General features: G+C 46.1%; 1 protein-coding gene across 7 annotated transcripts in view; it reads right to left on the reverse strand.

Annotated features, from left to right (window-relative positions):
- Positions 1-16,831, reverse strand: part of SGSM2 (small G protein signaling modulator 2) — a 39,672-nt gene that overhangs the window by 7,644 nt on the left and 15,197 nt on the right. For 3 of the 7 annotated variants that reach the window (XM_032129518.1, XM_032129514.1, XM_032129517.1), the window contains exons 3-16: positions 15,616-15,778; positions 13,641-13,802; positions 11,151-11,218; positions 10,502-10,647; positions 9,965-10,099; positions 9,401-9,525; positions 9,041-9,108; positions 8,513-8,676; positions 7,878-8,007; positions 6,362-6,496; positions 3,620-3,770; positions 2,989-3,053; positions 2,466-2,611; positions 1,915-2,043 (exon numbers count right to left, since the gene is read on the reverse strand). In XM_032129518.1, coding sequence (XP_031985409.1) covers positions 1,915-2,043; positions 2,466-2,611; positions 2,989-3,053; positions 3,620-3,770; positions 6,362-6,496; positions 7,878-8,007; positions 8,513-8,676; positions 9,041-9,108; positions 9,401-9,525; positions 9,965-10,099; positions 10,502-10,647; positions 11,151-11,218; positions 13,641-13,802; positions 15,616-15,778 — 1,787 coding nt within the window. The remainder of the gene's footprint in view (positions 1-1,914; positions 2,044-2,465; positions 2,612-2,988; positions 3,054-3,619; positions 3,771-6,361; positions 6,497-7,877; positions 8,008-8,512; positions 8,677-9,040; positions 9,109-9,400; positions 9,526-9,964; positions 10,100-10,501; positions 10,648-11,150; positions 11,219-13,640; positions 13,803-15,615; positions 15,779-16,831) is intronic. The other 4 variants (XM_032129515.1, XM_032129516.1, XM_032129520.1 and 1 more) reach the window with 4 other exon arrangements.

Below are 16,831 nucleotides of genomic sequence, written 5' to 3' on the forward strand. Positions count from 1 at the left end.
AGATCTTTGCCACTGGTGGCTTTCTCTTTTGAAAGACAGCCACAGAATCCCCCTTGAGCTATTAAGGGACATGTAGCAATTTTACTACTCTGTCACTTGTCAAGAGCTGAAGAGAAACCACAATCGTGAGCTGGCTCCTGGTTCCGCGCTCCGCTGGCTGAGCTGCTACCCGAGCGTTCATGCTAAGAGCTGCAGGCTATTTGTCACTTGAGGTAGCTGTCGAGTCATAAATCATAAAATACAACAGTTAGTGGAGGGCTGGAGGACAGCCACATCTGGGAGTGCAAAAATACTATCAGAAAGCAAAGATGATAAATCACCTGCAATGACTTCAGTTAGGGACACAATGCGTTTCCTATACATGCAGGTGTTAGGGCTGTTTTCATGTCACTCATTTAACAGACTCCTACACTCAGTGTAAAGCTTCAGTCTCCAACAGCCCATTCCTTTGAGGAGTCAGTCATCACTCTTGTTTACTACTGGTGTTGAGTAGCTCATTACAATTCCAGGTTAAGTGTGGAGCACCCCTGGATTAGTAGGGTACAAACTCAGGGAGAAAAATCTTCTTTAGGAGCCTGTGTTCTGCAAATCAGATCTTTTCTATCTTGAAACATCTCTGTATGAATTTACTGTAATTCCTATCATACAGACTCCAGTATTTATCTTGTCAAATCTCCTGTGTTCTAGCTATACACATTACCTTTGAAGCTGGGGCTAGCATCCATGAGAGATGGCTTCACATCTCCCACTCTAAAAACTAAGCACCTGGGTCCTTTGGTTCAGTTCCAGACATACCTTCTATTTCTAAACATGCATCATAAATCTGGTGGTTCATATACCTGTGGAGATCAGAGACAGCAAAATGCAATCTATGCAAGAAACCTCCAATATCTTGCCTTTCTTGAAAATCTGAGATAAAAAAGAATGGAGCAGTTCCTGATGTACACACTACAGCCAGAAAATCTATAATCTACTACGATGACTGGATTCAGGGAGGGAAGAGTCTGGACTGTGACCCAGTTTGAACAGTGAAGGGCTCTACTTCTCCATCTGCGTTCAGAACTGGCTTTTAAAGATTATTGGGAAGCAAACAACTAAAATTGCCACAGCAATATTTAGTAAAAAGAGAGCTGCTTATAAAGTGCCCCATTTGCAAGACACTGATTTGCCCATGGCAAGGCTCGAGGTCAGGCTGCCCTTCTGCTCTGCAGGTGCTCACAGGGATATAAATTACCCCCTGGCATATAAAGTAATTGGGAGTCAGCAAATGCCAAATGTTTTGATATATAAACCACTCCTTATCAATTTAATCCAGAACAGAATCAGCTACTGCATGAGTGCTACCTCCCTGGCAATAACACTAACTGAAAAGCAGATTAATGTGTTAATTATATTCCAGGGCACACCTCATTACTGTTCTATCCAGCTCAGCCAACATTTGGGTGATGTCACAGAAAAGCAATGTTTTACCACCATACACAATCCAGACCTTCCCCACAGGGCAGGGTCCTGCTGCAGTCCTGTGGCTCTGCAGGGGAGAACATCCCATTCTCTCAGTCAGGGAGAACAGTGCTGTCACTGCAACCAGTGACAGCACTGAGTAAAATTCCCAAATGTCAGTGTTTCCCCATTTTATAAGCAACAAATTTGTGGACACAGGGTGTGCTCAGGGCACATGCATGCCACAAGGAGAGCTGAATGCAGGTCCCCTGACTTCAAGAAAGAAAGAACTCCCATTTTAGTGACTTTCAGACATTAAAACATGGTATCAAACCCCCTCTGCTTGCATGTGTTGCTAATGTTTTCAGTAGTGCTTTTCCCTTGGGAATATTAAACAGTAATAAAGACCAACGGTTGCTATCCAGAAAACAAACTCTGCAAATGTAACTCAGATTCCACGGAAGCTGTGCCTACCTGGTCCATCTCCTTCTTGGCCATGCCAAATTTGTAGTGACCTAACAAGAACGGCCACACTTCCTTCCGTATCTCATGCTGGACCCCACCATAGTAAACTCTTCTTAGTAATTCCAGTTCCTTGTAGTTCTACAGCGGCCAGGAGAAAGAGGTGTTGAAGGCAATACATCTGTATTTAACTCAGCTACACTCAGAGTCACTTCACACCGAGTACAGAGACACTGAAATGCATGCAGGGCACTAAATAAAGTCTGCAGCTTGATTCAAGCCTTTAGGGCCTTAGCTCAAATCCAGTCTAATATAAGCTGTCATGCCCTCCATGAAAACAATCTAATAGATCAGTTGCTTTGATATTAATTTATATCTTTGCCGTCATCAGAGAAGCAAAGAAGAGATGAGACTGTAAGAACCGACTCACTCTCACTAGCTGAGAAGCGACCTTGTGGTCCAACACCTTTAACATTTCTTGGGGCCCATTCCAGGTGATTCCCTGCCCAGTGCAGCAGCGTGTGGAGCCCGTGCACCAGACACAAAGGGGATGTGTTACTGACCTTCTTGTCCTTCTGGTACTTGCTCCAGACCTCCTTGGTGAGGCCGGCGGCGGCGCTGGCGGGTCTGTCGGGGGGGACGATGCTGTGGTTGACCAGCGCCGAGAGGTGCGTGCGCACCGTGGACAGGTGCCGGCAGTGCGCCAGCCCTGCGGGGACACCGAGGGAGCAGCTCAGCCACACAGCCCTGCCTGAGGGCAGCCTGGGGACCCCCAGGACAGTCCTGCCTGAACTGAGCTCGCACTGCGCCGCGTGAGAATGGGGGATCACAGCAAAGATTAAACAGATCTGACAGAGACCAGCAATGTCCAAGCTCTGCATTACGCTGCCATGTAAAACCACATTCTGTCTTCACTGTGCATCACTCCTCCCACTGCCAGCACAAAACTCACAGTACTGACACTGGAGTCACATCCCCTCTACTGCCCTGAATTTGGGGTCAGACTGCTTTCTAAGCCAAACATCCCATGTTGTTTAGATAAGCATATGGACACCACATGGGCCAGATATAAGAAGCTTCACTTACATCCATAAAAGGCTCTGGAAATTATCTGCCTCTTCATGCTTTCACACAACATCTTTAGTGGAGTTCTGTGGAGAGGCATCAACAGGACAATAGCAGGTCATGAGGACAGAGAGCATCAGGAATTTCATGCTGATCCCTGCGTCCTACACACAGCAATTTTCTCTGCACCAAGACTTATTTAGTTAAAGGACACAGTAATAACAAACTACACTTTTAAAGCATTTCCCCCACCAACATTTTGGCCCCAGACAGATTCTCCCCTGGCACACACAGCCCCAACTTGCTGCAGGTGCACTGTAAAGGTCTGTGTCAAACTGAACTGCTGCCCTTCATTCAATTGTTAATGACTTGTTAAAGATAACGTTTCCAGAGCTAAAGTATTTTACACTAGACAAAAGAACTGGAAGCAACTGTTCTATCAAAATGTGACCTGAGCATAGTTTAATAGGTTAGTTTTAATAAACTAAATTTCTTGCTGCCTAACTTCAATTTTTATGTTAGAAACTACTTGAAAATGGTTACTTGAAAATTGTTACTCTTTGTCTTGAGTGCTGCAACCACTAAAACCTTCCTGCTTTTACCTGTGGCATGCACACAGTCCCTGGGTAAGCTCTCTGCACAGCTTGCTCACCGGTCATGGATGCAGTTGCAGCAGCTGGGAATGTCGTAGGGAGAGCTGCCCGTGGAACAGGAGATACAGGAGGAGCCCTGGCTGCAGTGCTCCAGCTGCCATGACAGCAGGTTTGCCCCAAAGCCTTGCATCTCTATCATCTCACTGGTGTCTGTGGAAAAACCAAACAAGACAGAAGGACATCAGCCTTTTCCCTTCTCTCCCCCTCTTCCTTCTGTGCATCCTGATGGTTCATGCTTCACTTCTCAACAGGCTCTGAACCTGGATTCTAAAAACAGGAGAGCAGCATCCTCAGAATCACTGCTCTGGACCCGCTGCATGCTGTGCAGGGTCCCTTCCCAGGAAGCCAAACCCCTTCACCATTTGCCCCTCTCTTGCCCATGCACATCCCAGTTCATGTTTCAAGAGAATAGAGAAAAGGGTGCTGCAGGAACAACTAAATGGTCCTTGTGTAATACTATGGAAATGTTATTTATGGCCAGAAGAGATCATCTAGCCCAACCTTCTATTTCATTCAGGCCTCAGAATTTCATTTTGCAGTTCCTGGAATCAGCCATGGAACTGCTAGTCCAGCCAGAGTGAAAGTTGGAGCATGAAAGAAATTAAGACAAACTGAGTCAGTTACTTTCAGAAGATGCTTCTTTCCCCCTCAGAACCAGATCCTAAAATATTTAGCACAAAAGGACAGTTCCAGTCCTGCTAATGTCCATACTGTATTTATAAAAGGATACTCTACACAGGAGTATGTGATCCAACAGTACAATGCAGCTTCTGGAGTTATCCCTGCTCCACCAAATCTATTTGCCTTTTTAACCAGCTTCAGGAAAGGCAACGCAAAAAAATCAGCAGCTCCCTTCAGAAAGCTTGGCTTCAGCTCTTCAGCCTTCCCAGCTGGCATTTGAGCTTGTGGGGTTTTTGGTTTATAATAAATAACTGGCCTTTCAGCTCACCCATGATTAAAATTAAGGCAAATACAATAATGTATGCATAAAGTATGCCACTAAATTAACAGTTACAAGCAAAATTCAGTCCCCTGGGCCGTGCTTTTAAAACAGGTATTTGTTGAGTGGTGGTGGGGGCAATTCCAAACCATCTCATGCATTTTACATCAAGGTAGCACAAAGCATTTTAGGAGTGCCTGTTAGAAAGTGGGCAGAGGTGAGGGAGGAGTGAAGTAAACCCATTTGTTAACAGAAAAAGCACAGGCTCATGCGGAAGCAGTCATGTGTGTTTCATTTCACAAAACAAAGTGTGATGCAAAAATGCTCTTCACCTTAATTCTTCAGGAAGGAGCTGAACGACCCAGTCTTTATTGCAGCTTCTTATTGGGTTCAAATAAAAACCACTGGATAAACATTTTTACATCATTAGTTTTTGCCTCCCCTCTATAGACAGGAAAAGTGGGTTTTTCAGTTTTAATTTTTTATTCTGTTTTTTAGAGAAACAAGGAAAGAACCCCACAGAACCTAAAGATTCAGATGAAAGGTACCTGAATTAGTGAAGAATTAGAGTGAACAGCATCTTTTATTTAATTGTAGTGGTGTTATCTGTAACTTCAGCTACATGCAAAAGTCAAGCATGTTGCAAAATGTCAAAGCAGATGGCTGGCAAACCTGCTACAACAGTGTTGTCATTATGGGATGGGGCTGCTGGAGAGACAGCAGCCCAGCCAGGCTATTCCCAGACACATCCCTCACTCTACCATCCCCTTCAAGAAAAAATAAGCAAAAGCAGACACCTGACAGCCATTCTAGTGCATAACTTACATTTCTGTCAGCTGACTAAAGACTAAATTGTGTTCCTTATGCTTAATGTGTACATGGCAGTTAAACGTTCTCCTTCCCATTTTTGCCCGTATCCAGGCATGATCAATTAGGACACCCTGAAACTTCCTAAAACAGCATATTTTTTCAAGGGAAACGCTATTTTTGGAACTTCTTTCTGTCCATGCCTTCCAAGAACTCTGTATTAACTTGGGCTGGGCTTTATCAATGTCCAGGGGCTGCTCCCTTGGGATAAGTGTGTGGGCAGCCTAGAAGAATTGAGGAGGCTCTCCCTGAACACCTGTCGATACCCTGTGTAACCCAGAACTTCGGCATTGTACAGAGATGCAGGGCTATTATTGTCTCTTGCAGTCAGTCCCACCGGTCCAGGGTATAAGAGAAAGCAAGGACTTCTCAGAATTCAGAGCTAAACTACTGGATCCCAAGTGCGCACACATCTTGAGAATATCAACTTAAATAATATGAACTTTTTAAAGAAAAGAAATAGATGACAAATTTGTGGGGGGGTGGCAGAGCTCACAGCTGATCCTCTGAAGCCCATCCAGCCTATGGATGCAAGTGGAATGAAAGCACCAACCCCAGACCGGCACTGCATCTCCACACAGCCTTCTCTGCATACTCTGCTACCTTACAGGGAGATCACAAAGCTGTTACACCCCCTCCTTCTCTCCTGAGAGCCTGCTCTAGTATCCAGCCTTTATGGAGGTGGGGCAGAAAGCCCCAGAGGAGAGGAGGTTTGCTGCTCAGCAGCACACACACCAAGGGAGAGGGAAGAGGGAAGTTCCCACTCCCCACAGGCTGTGAGCCCATTCCCAGCCTCTCTGCACAGTCACCTCCATCTCCAGATCTCGTGGCCTGAGTGAAATGCCTTTCCCTGTAATAATGCCAACACTGTTGTATGCATCAGTGGAAGGAGCTGCAAGAGAGCTCTGGGACACAGAGGGAGGAGGATAAAAACCTTTCATCCTATTAGGAGCTGTGAGGTTCCGAGAGCAGATCATTGATAGCATTGCGTGTAGCTTATCTTCCTCCTCCTCATCATCGTCAACAGAGGTAGAGCGGCTGGCAGCTAAGTGGTGGTAGTTAATAGTTACTGCTCAAAGAAAATAGTGAAAGAGGAGCATAAGAAGAAAGAACTCAATTCTGTGGGAAAGCTCAAAAGGACATGGTCAGCAAAGACAAAGGACCTGAATCCTGCCTTCTGCTCGAGGGCACGAGCTCCTGTAAACGGCTGTGAAAACTGAGTTTCTTACAGAAACAAAGCATGCTCCACCAAACTCAGGCCGGCATTGAGTGCGCACAGGCTGTGAGAGCACATATGGCACACCACAGCAAGGGAGAAAGATCCCAGTGCCAGCCTGCAGCAGCTGAGTATGCTTTTGAGCAAAGCTCCATGGCAATTCTAGGCTCCCATCTAGCTTCTGTCCTTCACTGTGCCCTTAGCAATGCTGTGGCCCCTTCTCTGAAACCTGTGCCAGATGCACCTGGACAGCAAACCCTCGCTCCCAGCTGTGTGTGGCCCTGCAGACAGGCAGAGGTCCTGCCTGGCACAGGAGCTGCAGCTCCTGCCCCAGGAGCGCCCGGGCTCTGCAGCCCCTCCAGCAGGCCAAGGCACAAGGTGCTTTGCTGGTGTGTGCATGGACTTACCTGTGCCAGCCCGGCAGCCCTGACAAAGCCCAGCCAGCCCTGTGGCCCAGGCCCCGGGGTCAGGAGGCTGCAGAGGAGATTCCTGCTTTCTCAGCTGCAGTAAGTCTCAGTATGAGCAGTTAACTCCAAATCCCCTGTAAACTTTAGGGTCTGATCTTCCCAGGAAATTCTTGCTTCTTTGCCAAGGGTAATAAAACTGAACATGCTGTTTGAGAACTAGCTCAAATACCTTCTTGCATGTAAGGAATTTGTATTCACTGATGACATGAGGTGGTTTGGTGCTCGGGAATTCATTTAGTTTCCTTGGAAGGGCCTTTATTTATCCATTGTTAAGTTTGTGCTTCCAAGCCAGGAAAACTTAGCCCAGGGAGTTCTTGGGGTACTTTTAAGAGTTTATGGTTGGTTTTTTTTCCTAATAACAACATTATGAGCAAGCAGTGTGGCCAGTAAAAATATCCTCACTTAAGGAGCAAAACTGCTCTTGGCTAGTCAAGCAATCTTTTGTTTCAGTCTCAGTTTGCAAGCCCAGGGGAGTATTTTGAAAACTTCCTCTGTAAAACACAGTGTAAATGTAAGATTCTCCACCTCAACTCCATTTCCACTAAGATAACAAGTCTCACTGCATTAAGGAAACCTAAGCTGCACCTGTTGATCACAATTATCTCTTAGTGAAATTTTGTGAGAGGTTTGGGTTTTTTACCCCCTTACAAAAACGTGGCTTGTCACCTGCAGGTATTTCCCAGGATATTACTTCAAGATTTACTCAGATGTTTGATTTGGTTTTTTGTTTGGTTTTTTTTCAAACAAAGCAGAACAAAGGCACTTACTGTTATCGTGCTTGTGTCCAGGATAAATAATTCTGAACACATAGTCTGTGGATGTGTCCTCAGCTGGCATCTCCTCCAGGTCCACTGATTTGTTGCTGTTCCGTTTTCGAAGCTTTGGAAACACCTTGCCCTAGAGAAAATAATAATTCCATACATTCAGCTGTGAGTGACTAACAGAGTACAACAAACTAAGTATTGCAGACCTGTGGCATCTTAAATCTCCCAACTTTCAATGCTGGGAGGAGGTAAGGGAGAAAACAGTGGAGTCATATACAGCTGGTGGTTTTGGGGTACTTAACACTACTTTTCTGTGTACTATAAACCAGCCTTTTCTCGTAATCTATGGGAGCTGGGCACTCCAAGCCTCTGACAGCACCTCTGTCCAGTCCATCTCAGTCTCACTCCTATTGTGTGGGTTTGTATCTTGATGCAACAGCAGATTCCAGCTCATTGCTCAATGGGGTAATGAGGTATGAACAATTTTTATAGACCATGTGTGTAAGAATCAAATTGGACTAATGGAGTTATTTTGCCTCCTACTTTACCATAAAGCAGCTGGAAGTCCATGCCCAGACCCTGTGGAGCAGAGATATCAACACCAGCCTCACCCGAGAGCTCACCAGAAAAAGCAGTACCTTGCCCTGCTGGGACCACAGCGGGGGCTCCAGCTGGCCACGGGGCAGGAGCCCATTCTCCAGACAGGACAGGAAGGCGAGGAGGTGCCCTCCCTGGGGGAAGTGCAGCGGAGGCCTCTGCGTCCCATCCTGACTCACCAGCACTAATGTCCATCTGCTTTCTGCTGCAAGGGAGGACAGGGGGAGTCCACACTGTTACATCAGAGCCTCAATTTTCTGCTCTTACCCTCTAAGTAAATATTATTTGGGATCATCACTAAGTAGATAAATAATCCTCTGTAATGCACAGTGTGATCTAGGGATGATACCAGCCCTTCAGTCCTACAGAAACTCAAGATACAAGCAAACTATGAAAGCCTCATGCAGTTGTCATCCTCTATCAGCTGGGACTGGGGATTTTAACACTCATTCCCACATGGCCAGAACTAGTCAGAGGTGTTCCCGACACTGAGAGAGGAAAAGCAATCATTCAAGTGGCTCTCCTGCTTATGAATTTTAAAGGAATATACGCCTAAGGGTTATGCTTACGTTGCTGATGGCAGTGGATGCAGACAATCTGGCTCACTGGCACAACCAATGCGTAGTCCCAGTAAACACTAAAAGGGAAGGAAAGAGCAGGCAACATTGTTTTTTCCATATTCAGGAATGCTTGCAGTTCCAAGCACCTGATAGAAAGACTCTGCTAAGTTAATAACTGCTTAATAAATTTGGTCAATTGAAGTACATTATTAGTCAAGTAAACAGCAAAGGAAAGCAGGTTTCTCCACACTGATACTGTGGTACCAGGTCTGTACAACCTCTGCTTCCCTCTTCCCCTTCCCTTCCCCTTTCCTGGTGCCCCCAGCAGGTTACACAGTGCTTCCCATCTTTCCTGAATGCAATGAGTACCTTTTCTCCAGTTCTGAATCTCCAAGGGTTCCATTCATCAGCTGGTTTGGAGTCCACTTTAATGTCAAACTATCTGCTGACTGATGAAGGGAGAGATACCCAGGAATTGCCTCCAAGTCATCTTTCTGTTCACAGAAGCAACAGACAGATAACCCAGGTGACTCAAGTGCACAAAATACCTGCATAAAATATATGTTCCTGTCTTTCTATGCCACACAAGTTTCAAAGCTGCAGTATTTGGGAACTGCTGAGGGAAACCCTAACAGCAGAAGTACTGGTATACAATATTGCTACAGAAAGAGGGGAAAAACCACAATACAGTCAGCTGGTTTATGAAATACAGTCCAGTAGGTTTGTTCCTGCCTACAGGCCCACTGCTCATTGACAGTGGTCAGGCAGTGAAAGCATTTGTCACTTGTCAAATCTACCCCAGCACAGGAGAGCCAAGCAGAAGGCAGCTCTGTGCTGAGAACAGAATGCAGCGAGCGCTTGGCAGGTCTGAGCTCCACCCCCAGCTACACCAGTGCCTCCTCCAGCCACAGCCCCAAAACTCCACGCACTCACCGGCTGCACCAGGACGTTGTTCTTGCCGTAGAGAAGGTGTGTCCGGGAGTTCTGGTGCAGGGACTCCACGTACTCCCGCGCCGAAGCAGCAAAGCGATCTTCCGACGTGCTCCCGCTGGAGTGGCGCTTCCGGATCTACACACAAAGCCAGGGCAGGTCAGGCCGGGCAGGGACACACGAACTGCACCATTTACATCACTCTCTATGGACTGCAACTTCTTGTGCAGCCAGGGGAGTTTGCAGAGAAATCACCTGGACTCGTAACTCAGCCCTGACCATGGCAGCTCAGAATTTCTTGTGAACTACCTGATCAGATCACAACTGTCACAAGCCACAGAATTTAGTGCTGGATCTCAAATTTTTCTACATACAGATAAAGAGGACACTGTGGCCCAAATGGACTTCTAATCTGTGATAAAGGTTCCATTACAGAAGAGAGAAGAAAGGCTGTTCCAGATTCAGGTATCTACCTCATGGGGCTGTTTTTATTATCAGCCTGTGCCTTAACTCAGAAACAGGTACAGAGTAAATACCTACTCCCAGGGCTGGGCGCTTGGAGGGGGAGTCCTGGCGGCCGTGGGTGCCGTGGATCCGGTGCCGCTGCACCAGCTCGTCAGCCGAAGGGTCTGTCCAGTAGTGGTCAGCTGTCTTTAGCTTGGTGTACTCCAGAGCACAGGGTCCAACTAGGAAAAGAGACCAAGGGAGAAACCTTCTGAGTCTGCTCAGAAACATACCCAGTGCTATCCTGCTGGCTGAGCACTGAAGGTGAGATTCCCTCCTAAAGCCAAGTGCATATTAATGCTCACCAATCCTACGGGATCAGCCCACAACACAGACAACAACATAATAATGTATCACCCCTATTACCCAGGGCTGTATAAGAGTATTCCCGTAGGACACAATACCCTGCCACAGCAGCATGAGCAGTTACAAACTGCCAGCAAGCATTCGGTAAAAATCCATTCCCATTCTGCTTTCTGATCCAATCAATAATTACTAATAAAACCAGATGATCAGTCTCTTCTGGTCTTGTAAGCAACAAAACAACATCTTCAATGTTGCTCTATTATAAATAGTTAACTACATACGAGATATAAAATGCACTTCTTGTAACACTGTCGTAATGCAAAATGCTTTAAGACTATTTATTTTCTTCAGCATACAAAGTAACTTTGCAAGAACTCACCTAGCAGAGAAGCCAGTATTGGGCCACAAACAGGATCTGCCAGTAAAGCTTCTTTTTCATAATATTTACTAGGAATAAAAGATTAGAGCCCAGTTAAAAATATTCGTTGGTATAGACCATTTCAAAGCTTGGGTTTAGCTACAGGTCTAACATAATAGGCCAGTAAGAAAACTGTGTATCTGAACAGCCAGAGACAGGACCCAAGGAATCCAAATCCCAAATAGTCCCTGAATTTGAGAGGTAGAGGGAAAACAGTGGCTGGGATTACCCAGAAATCACCAATGTGAGCATCTCCTCCAGAAGCTCTAATGGAGCTTGACTGGCCCATCCACTGACCCTGTGAAGAAGTGTTGTGTTGGGTTTGCAGGTAAAAAAGACTTTTACAACATGGCGTGTCCTGAAGTGTTTTTAAAGACCATTAAAACATATTGTAAGAAATTAATTTACTCTATTTTACGGATCAACTTTTGAATAGATCATTTCCTAAACTATATCAACAGCACTGACTAGTCTCCATGGAGCATAAAACAAGCCTGGAACAACTAAAGTAATAAACCTACACTCCAGACTTCTGCATTTAACCAGCTGACCAGCACCCCTCCTTTGGATGTACATTCTGCCCCTGATCAGCTGTGCAATCCCAGGAAAGTCACCTCCTCTCGATATGCTCATTCTGGCTCACCAATTTTTCAGCTGAGCTCTGGAGGGGCAGGAGCTTGCCGTGTGCTCAGTGTGTTTACCCAGTATATTTGATCTGGGGCTTTGGGCAGAACTGCAATATGGGAACAAACAATAGTTCTCTGAAAGCAATTTTGTCCATTTTCCACAGAGACAAAACAATCCACACATTCTTAAACACCTCTTCCATCTGTGAGGAATCATCTTGAAACACCATGAAGAACAATGAACTACTACAAATAGCTCTTGCAATGACCCCGAAGTCTTGCCACTGCAGCAGGCAAAGCTGCTTTACAAAACCACATAGCTGAAAAATCCAAACACCCACATTTCTTGAATGCCACTGTCCTCTGTGGTCTGTTCACTAGATGGGGCTCAAACTCTAAAGCACCTGCTCCTCTTCCAGGACAGAACAGCAGAAGGATGTGAACATGGAGCATTTGAGTAGTAATGTCACAAAAATGCATGGCAACAAGCCTTATGAAAAGGTTTGTTTTATTCACCAAGTCAGGGTCTCAGAATCACAGACCTGAAGTGAAGGACCTGATCCTAACACATCTGAACAGATGGGGAAGGCAGTGAGGTGAACATCTACAACACACAGCGATGGAACAACTGAGAGCAAACTCTCCTGATGTGTCTGCTGTGGATTATGTGGAAAAGAAATTAAAACCTCTTGTACCCATGTATCTGCAGACACTGAGGCAGTGGACTAAAATGCTTTTGTTAACTGTGTCTCTGGGACGCGGCCAACCCTCCCTCTGTCTCTTCTGCACACAGCTCATAAAATCCAAGATGGTATTACACATCCCAGAGCAACAGTTTGCTTGAACAGCACAAAGACCTTTCTTCCATTCTCTTGCTTTTAGTGGCAAGATACATCATGAATGTATGACAAGGAAAACAGTAACACAAACTTGGAAAGTACTGTGAAAATAAGCTGCTCTGCCCTTAGCTCTCATCCTTGTTCAGACACATTGGCTTTGGATGGACAAGAATGTTCTGCCAGTGCAGAACAACAAGAGCACCCCTGCCAGCAAACTGCCATTCTGGGACCACACCCAGCTTTAGAGTCCCCCTTCCTTTCTCTTTTTATGGTAGATTGTCCTCAGTGTGCCCCATTAAGTCTTCTGTATCATGGGTTATGGGAGGGCAGGAAGGGTAGGAGTTAAGAGCTGCTCCTTGGCAAGCCACAGCTGATGCTGGGCAGCAGGAAGCAAGGACAGAAGAGAGAGGACTCGTCTTCACCTCTTAAGGAGTCCGTGTGGAATACATCCGTAAAGCACTGATGCTCTTCTCGGGTTTTGCAAGGGAAGACTTTCACTTTACACAAAGCTTGATTTTTCTAAAAACGAAACATTATTCAAAGAACCTGTTTTCACAACCCTAAGGTTTTATGTCAATAGCTCCTCCTGTTCTAATTCTCCTTTCTTTCATCTACAAAAGGCATTTTCCTCCCTGACACCCTAAAGTTCCAAAGGATTATTTTCAGCCCATGACATATTAGAAAACATTTCTATTCCACTAAGGTCTAGGTCCCATTAGAATATGGGTACCTAATATACTTGAAGTTAGGTTTTTAGCTGATTTCTGGAAAGCTGAATGTGTGTTAATGTTTTTTTGTAAGCCTGAGACACTGTCAATGATGCAAAACTAAAGTACATTTTTTTCTAAATGCTTGTGCAACTGGTTTTCATCTTACCAGAAGACTGCATCACAGGGGTTTGCTGAAGACTTTTGAAGAAATCCCTTGTTGCAGATACCTAAATGCATCAGTCCAACAAATCCCTGTGCTTCTGCTACCTTCCTTACCTGCAGTTATCGACAATGTACTGCACAATCTTGTCCAGCACCTTCTCAATCAAGGCTGTCCGAACCCAGATGTGTTTGATGGCCTGAGGTGTCAGGACAGGTGTTTTGCTTGTGGTTGATCCCTGCCTTTTGAGGGGTTCGTGCCCATTTGGCTGATTTTTCCTGCAAAAGGTGATAAAATAAAAGTAGTCAGAATTTGGACTGTTTGATGACAGCTCGTGATGGGTTCATCCTCCTGCATCAGGTAACACAGTGCAGATGCAGGAGAAAGGTGGCCACAAAGCACAGGGGCAGCTTCCTTCTGCCCAGCACTGCAGGCTGCCTTGGCTCTCCACACACTGCCTCGGGCTGAGAGGGGAACAGGAACCCTCTGAATGTCTTTTCCAGAAAATCTCCCCCTTAAAATAGAAGAAAGTCCCGTTTTGCCTCAATGAGGAAAGAAACCCTGACACCTTCAAGTTCTTTGCCAGCACTTGGGTTTCCTTTCAGGAAACTGTTCAGTTACACAGAGTTAATACGTTTATTTGGGGCTGTTTCGGGTGAGATCCATCATTCCCCCCTGCACTTACAGCCCCATGTCCTACAGGAGGGCATGACAGCAGCCCTACAGGGCAAGAAAGACACGTGACACCACTGACATCAGAGCAACTGAGTGTGGTTAGTCGCATCCTAAACACGGCTTTTCTTAAGCCACAGCCTCAGGAGCAATGAGGCTGTTACAGCCCTTCTGTCTCGTTTCGTACATCCAGCAGAGCGAGTCCACCCCCTGCAGTATTTCCCAATAGTATCTTTGCTGTGCGTATTTTCTACAGCACTTAACTTTTGTGGCTGTTAATAGCTGAAAAACACACAAAATTTGTCCAAGAGAAACCACAGAATTTAAGTTCATTTGCTCCTCTCTGTTAGAGGATACAGCCAAAGGTCTCTGGTGGTTAGAGGGGTGTTTGTGTGGGCTCTTAACCAGGAGAGAGGCTGGTGAATTTTCAGCAGAAAACATCCTTCTTCCCAACATTTAAAAAATTAAAATTAATAAAATCCCTGTCTGTATCAGTAGGCACAATAAAAAATGCATCAAAAATAGGTACATATCTGTCAAAAACTACTCAACAAAGTCTGATAATTACAAGCCTAACAAAGATAAATGTCAGAAAATTACACAGAAATATAACTGCTAATTTAAATAACTGTCAATAATTGAAGACAAGCTCTCTTGGCAAAGCCCTTCTTATAGCAAATTGATCAAAGGCTAAAAGTTCCTACAATGTACAAAGAGCCCTTAGGGCTCACCAGTGCCTACAAACAGAATTAAAAATGCTCTTGTCCTGAGCTTATAGGACAAGATGCTCATGCACTGTGATTTCATCTACAGAACCACATGGAAAATTTTAACTTTGCTACTCACCACCAGCAAGCAGTTTAAGACTTTCAGTAATCTCAAGTCCTTGACTCCAGAATTCTGTTGTGTTTAAGTCCAGTACATACTGAACAGCTTTCCTATAACATCCATCTTCCCATCACTCTTTGTATCCATTAATTTAACTGTTTCTGCTATGATACCCACAAATCTGCTCCTGGTTTGGCAGGAGCATGCCAAAACAGCTTTTCCAGTATGTCTGTTCTTGAGTTCCTCCTTCCGCCCCCTCCCTTCCCACCAACAGTCCAAGCTGGTCCACCATACCTCGCCTGTGAGCCCTCTCTGAAATCACCAGTAATTAGTCACTTCTGTTACTGAGTGTGGGCTGAATGTGCTGCTCTGCTGTACTGAGAAGCAAAATGAAACACCAAAGCCCCAGTTCCCCACCTCTGCCCTTTTGCTCACTGCCAGCTTGATCAAACACAAACATCTACAGTCACTAACGAGACAAACTGCATCACCCGTGGCCAAGACAGGCCCCTGTGCACTCACAGGGCAGTCTGTGTCCCACCATGCTGCACAGAAACACTGCATCAACTTGGCTGATGAACAGAGCCTCACCTGCTCTCTACCTGCTGCTGCAGCTCCTGCACCTTCTTGCACACGTCTCCAGCTATGGCACAGGTCTTGCCCACCTTGGTGAAGAGTGCGGCCACCTTGTCGGTGCGCAGGAACCCAGCAGCCCTGCGCTTCAGCATGTGCAGGAGACACGCCTCCACCACACCTGTGGGAACAGGGACAGAATGTTACAGGTCCTGCTGCCTTCAGCCTCGGCCAGCGCCACCTGCTCACTGCCACTGGGCAGGTGTGGGCCAAGAACAGAGCTGGGGGGACAGACAGGAACTCAGAATCAGGTGATGCGAGCATGTGTCTAATCTGCAACTACAAGCACCTTGTAAAGTACAGATAATGGCAGTATATAAATGAACTGGAATCTCTCCGAGTATTTTCACCCCACTTTACACGTGCCACACAGAACCACACTGTAATATGCCCTGATAGCCACCACTTGCACTATGCCAGCCTTGCAAGACTGCAACAGAAATCTATCCAGCTCTCATGTAACCTGCTGCAGGGAACAGAACTGAGAAATACAAATTTAAAAAAACCAAAACAAATCAAAACAAAAAATAAGCCTTCCTTGTCTATCGGCTCCTAAAGTGAGACTGCAGATGACTCACACAGTCAACACTGCCCATACAAAGGGATGAAGGAAAACAGACCAATTCATTCACAGGAAAGGGAAAAGACCCAGCAGTATGTGCCAGGTGTGTGCTCAGGGCAGGGCAGTCTCCGCAGGGCTCTGAGTGCAGCACCGAGCACGGCTCTCCTGTGCGGGGTGGCGGCAGGCAGCCCATCGGGACACCGCAGCTCCCCCTGCCACGTTAAATGCTGCTTACGAGTAACAAATGGCACTCCATCTGCTCTGACACACTCTCCCTCTCGCCCAACACTCGTGGCTCTTTTTGAGAGAAGGCAGCATTTTGTGGCACTTTACGCCCAACGCTGTCAGCTGCTGAGCATTTCCTGAAGATTGCTCTGCTTATTGTACCTGAAGGCTCCAAATCCCGTAACACCTGAAAGCCTCCATCTGAAAAAGACCTGTCCTCACTGCCCACGCCCTGAAAACTAACCCGAGTCCCAGGCCAGACTGGGGGCACACAGAAACACCTCCTGCCTGCTGAACCCTGAGGAGCCCCACCCCAGGAGCAGCCAAAACCAGACTCGGAGCTGCCTTACAGCACAATGGGGCAGTGCCCGTGGCCTCAGCTCCGGC

The sequence above is a fragment of the Corvus moneduloides genome, chromosome 20, assembly GCF_009650955.1.
Source record: "Corvus moneduloides isolate bCorMon1 chromosome 20, bCorMon1.pri, whole genome shotgun sequence".
Taxonomy (NCBI): domain Eukaryota; kingdom Metazoa; phylum Chordata; class Aves; order Passeriformes; family Corvidae; genus Corvus; species Corvus moneduloides.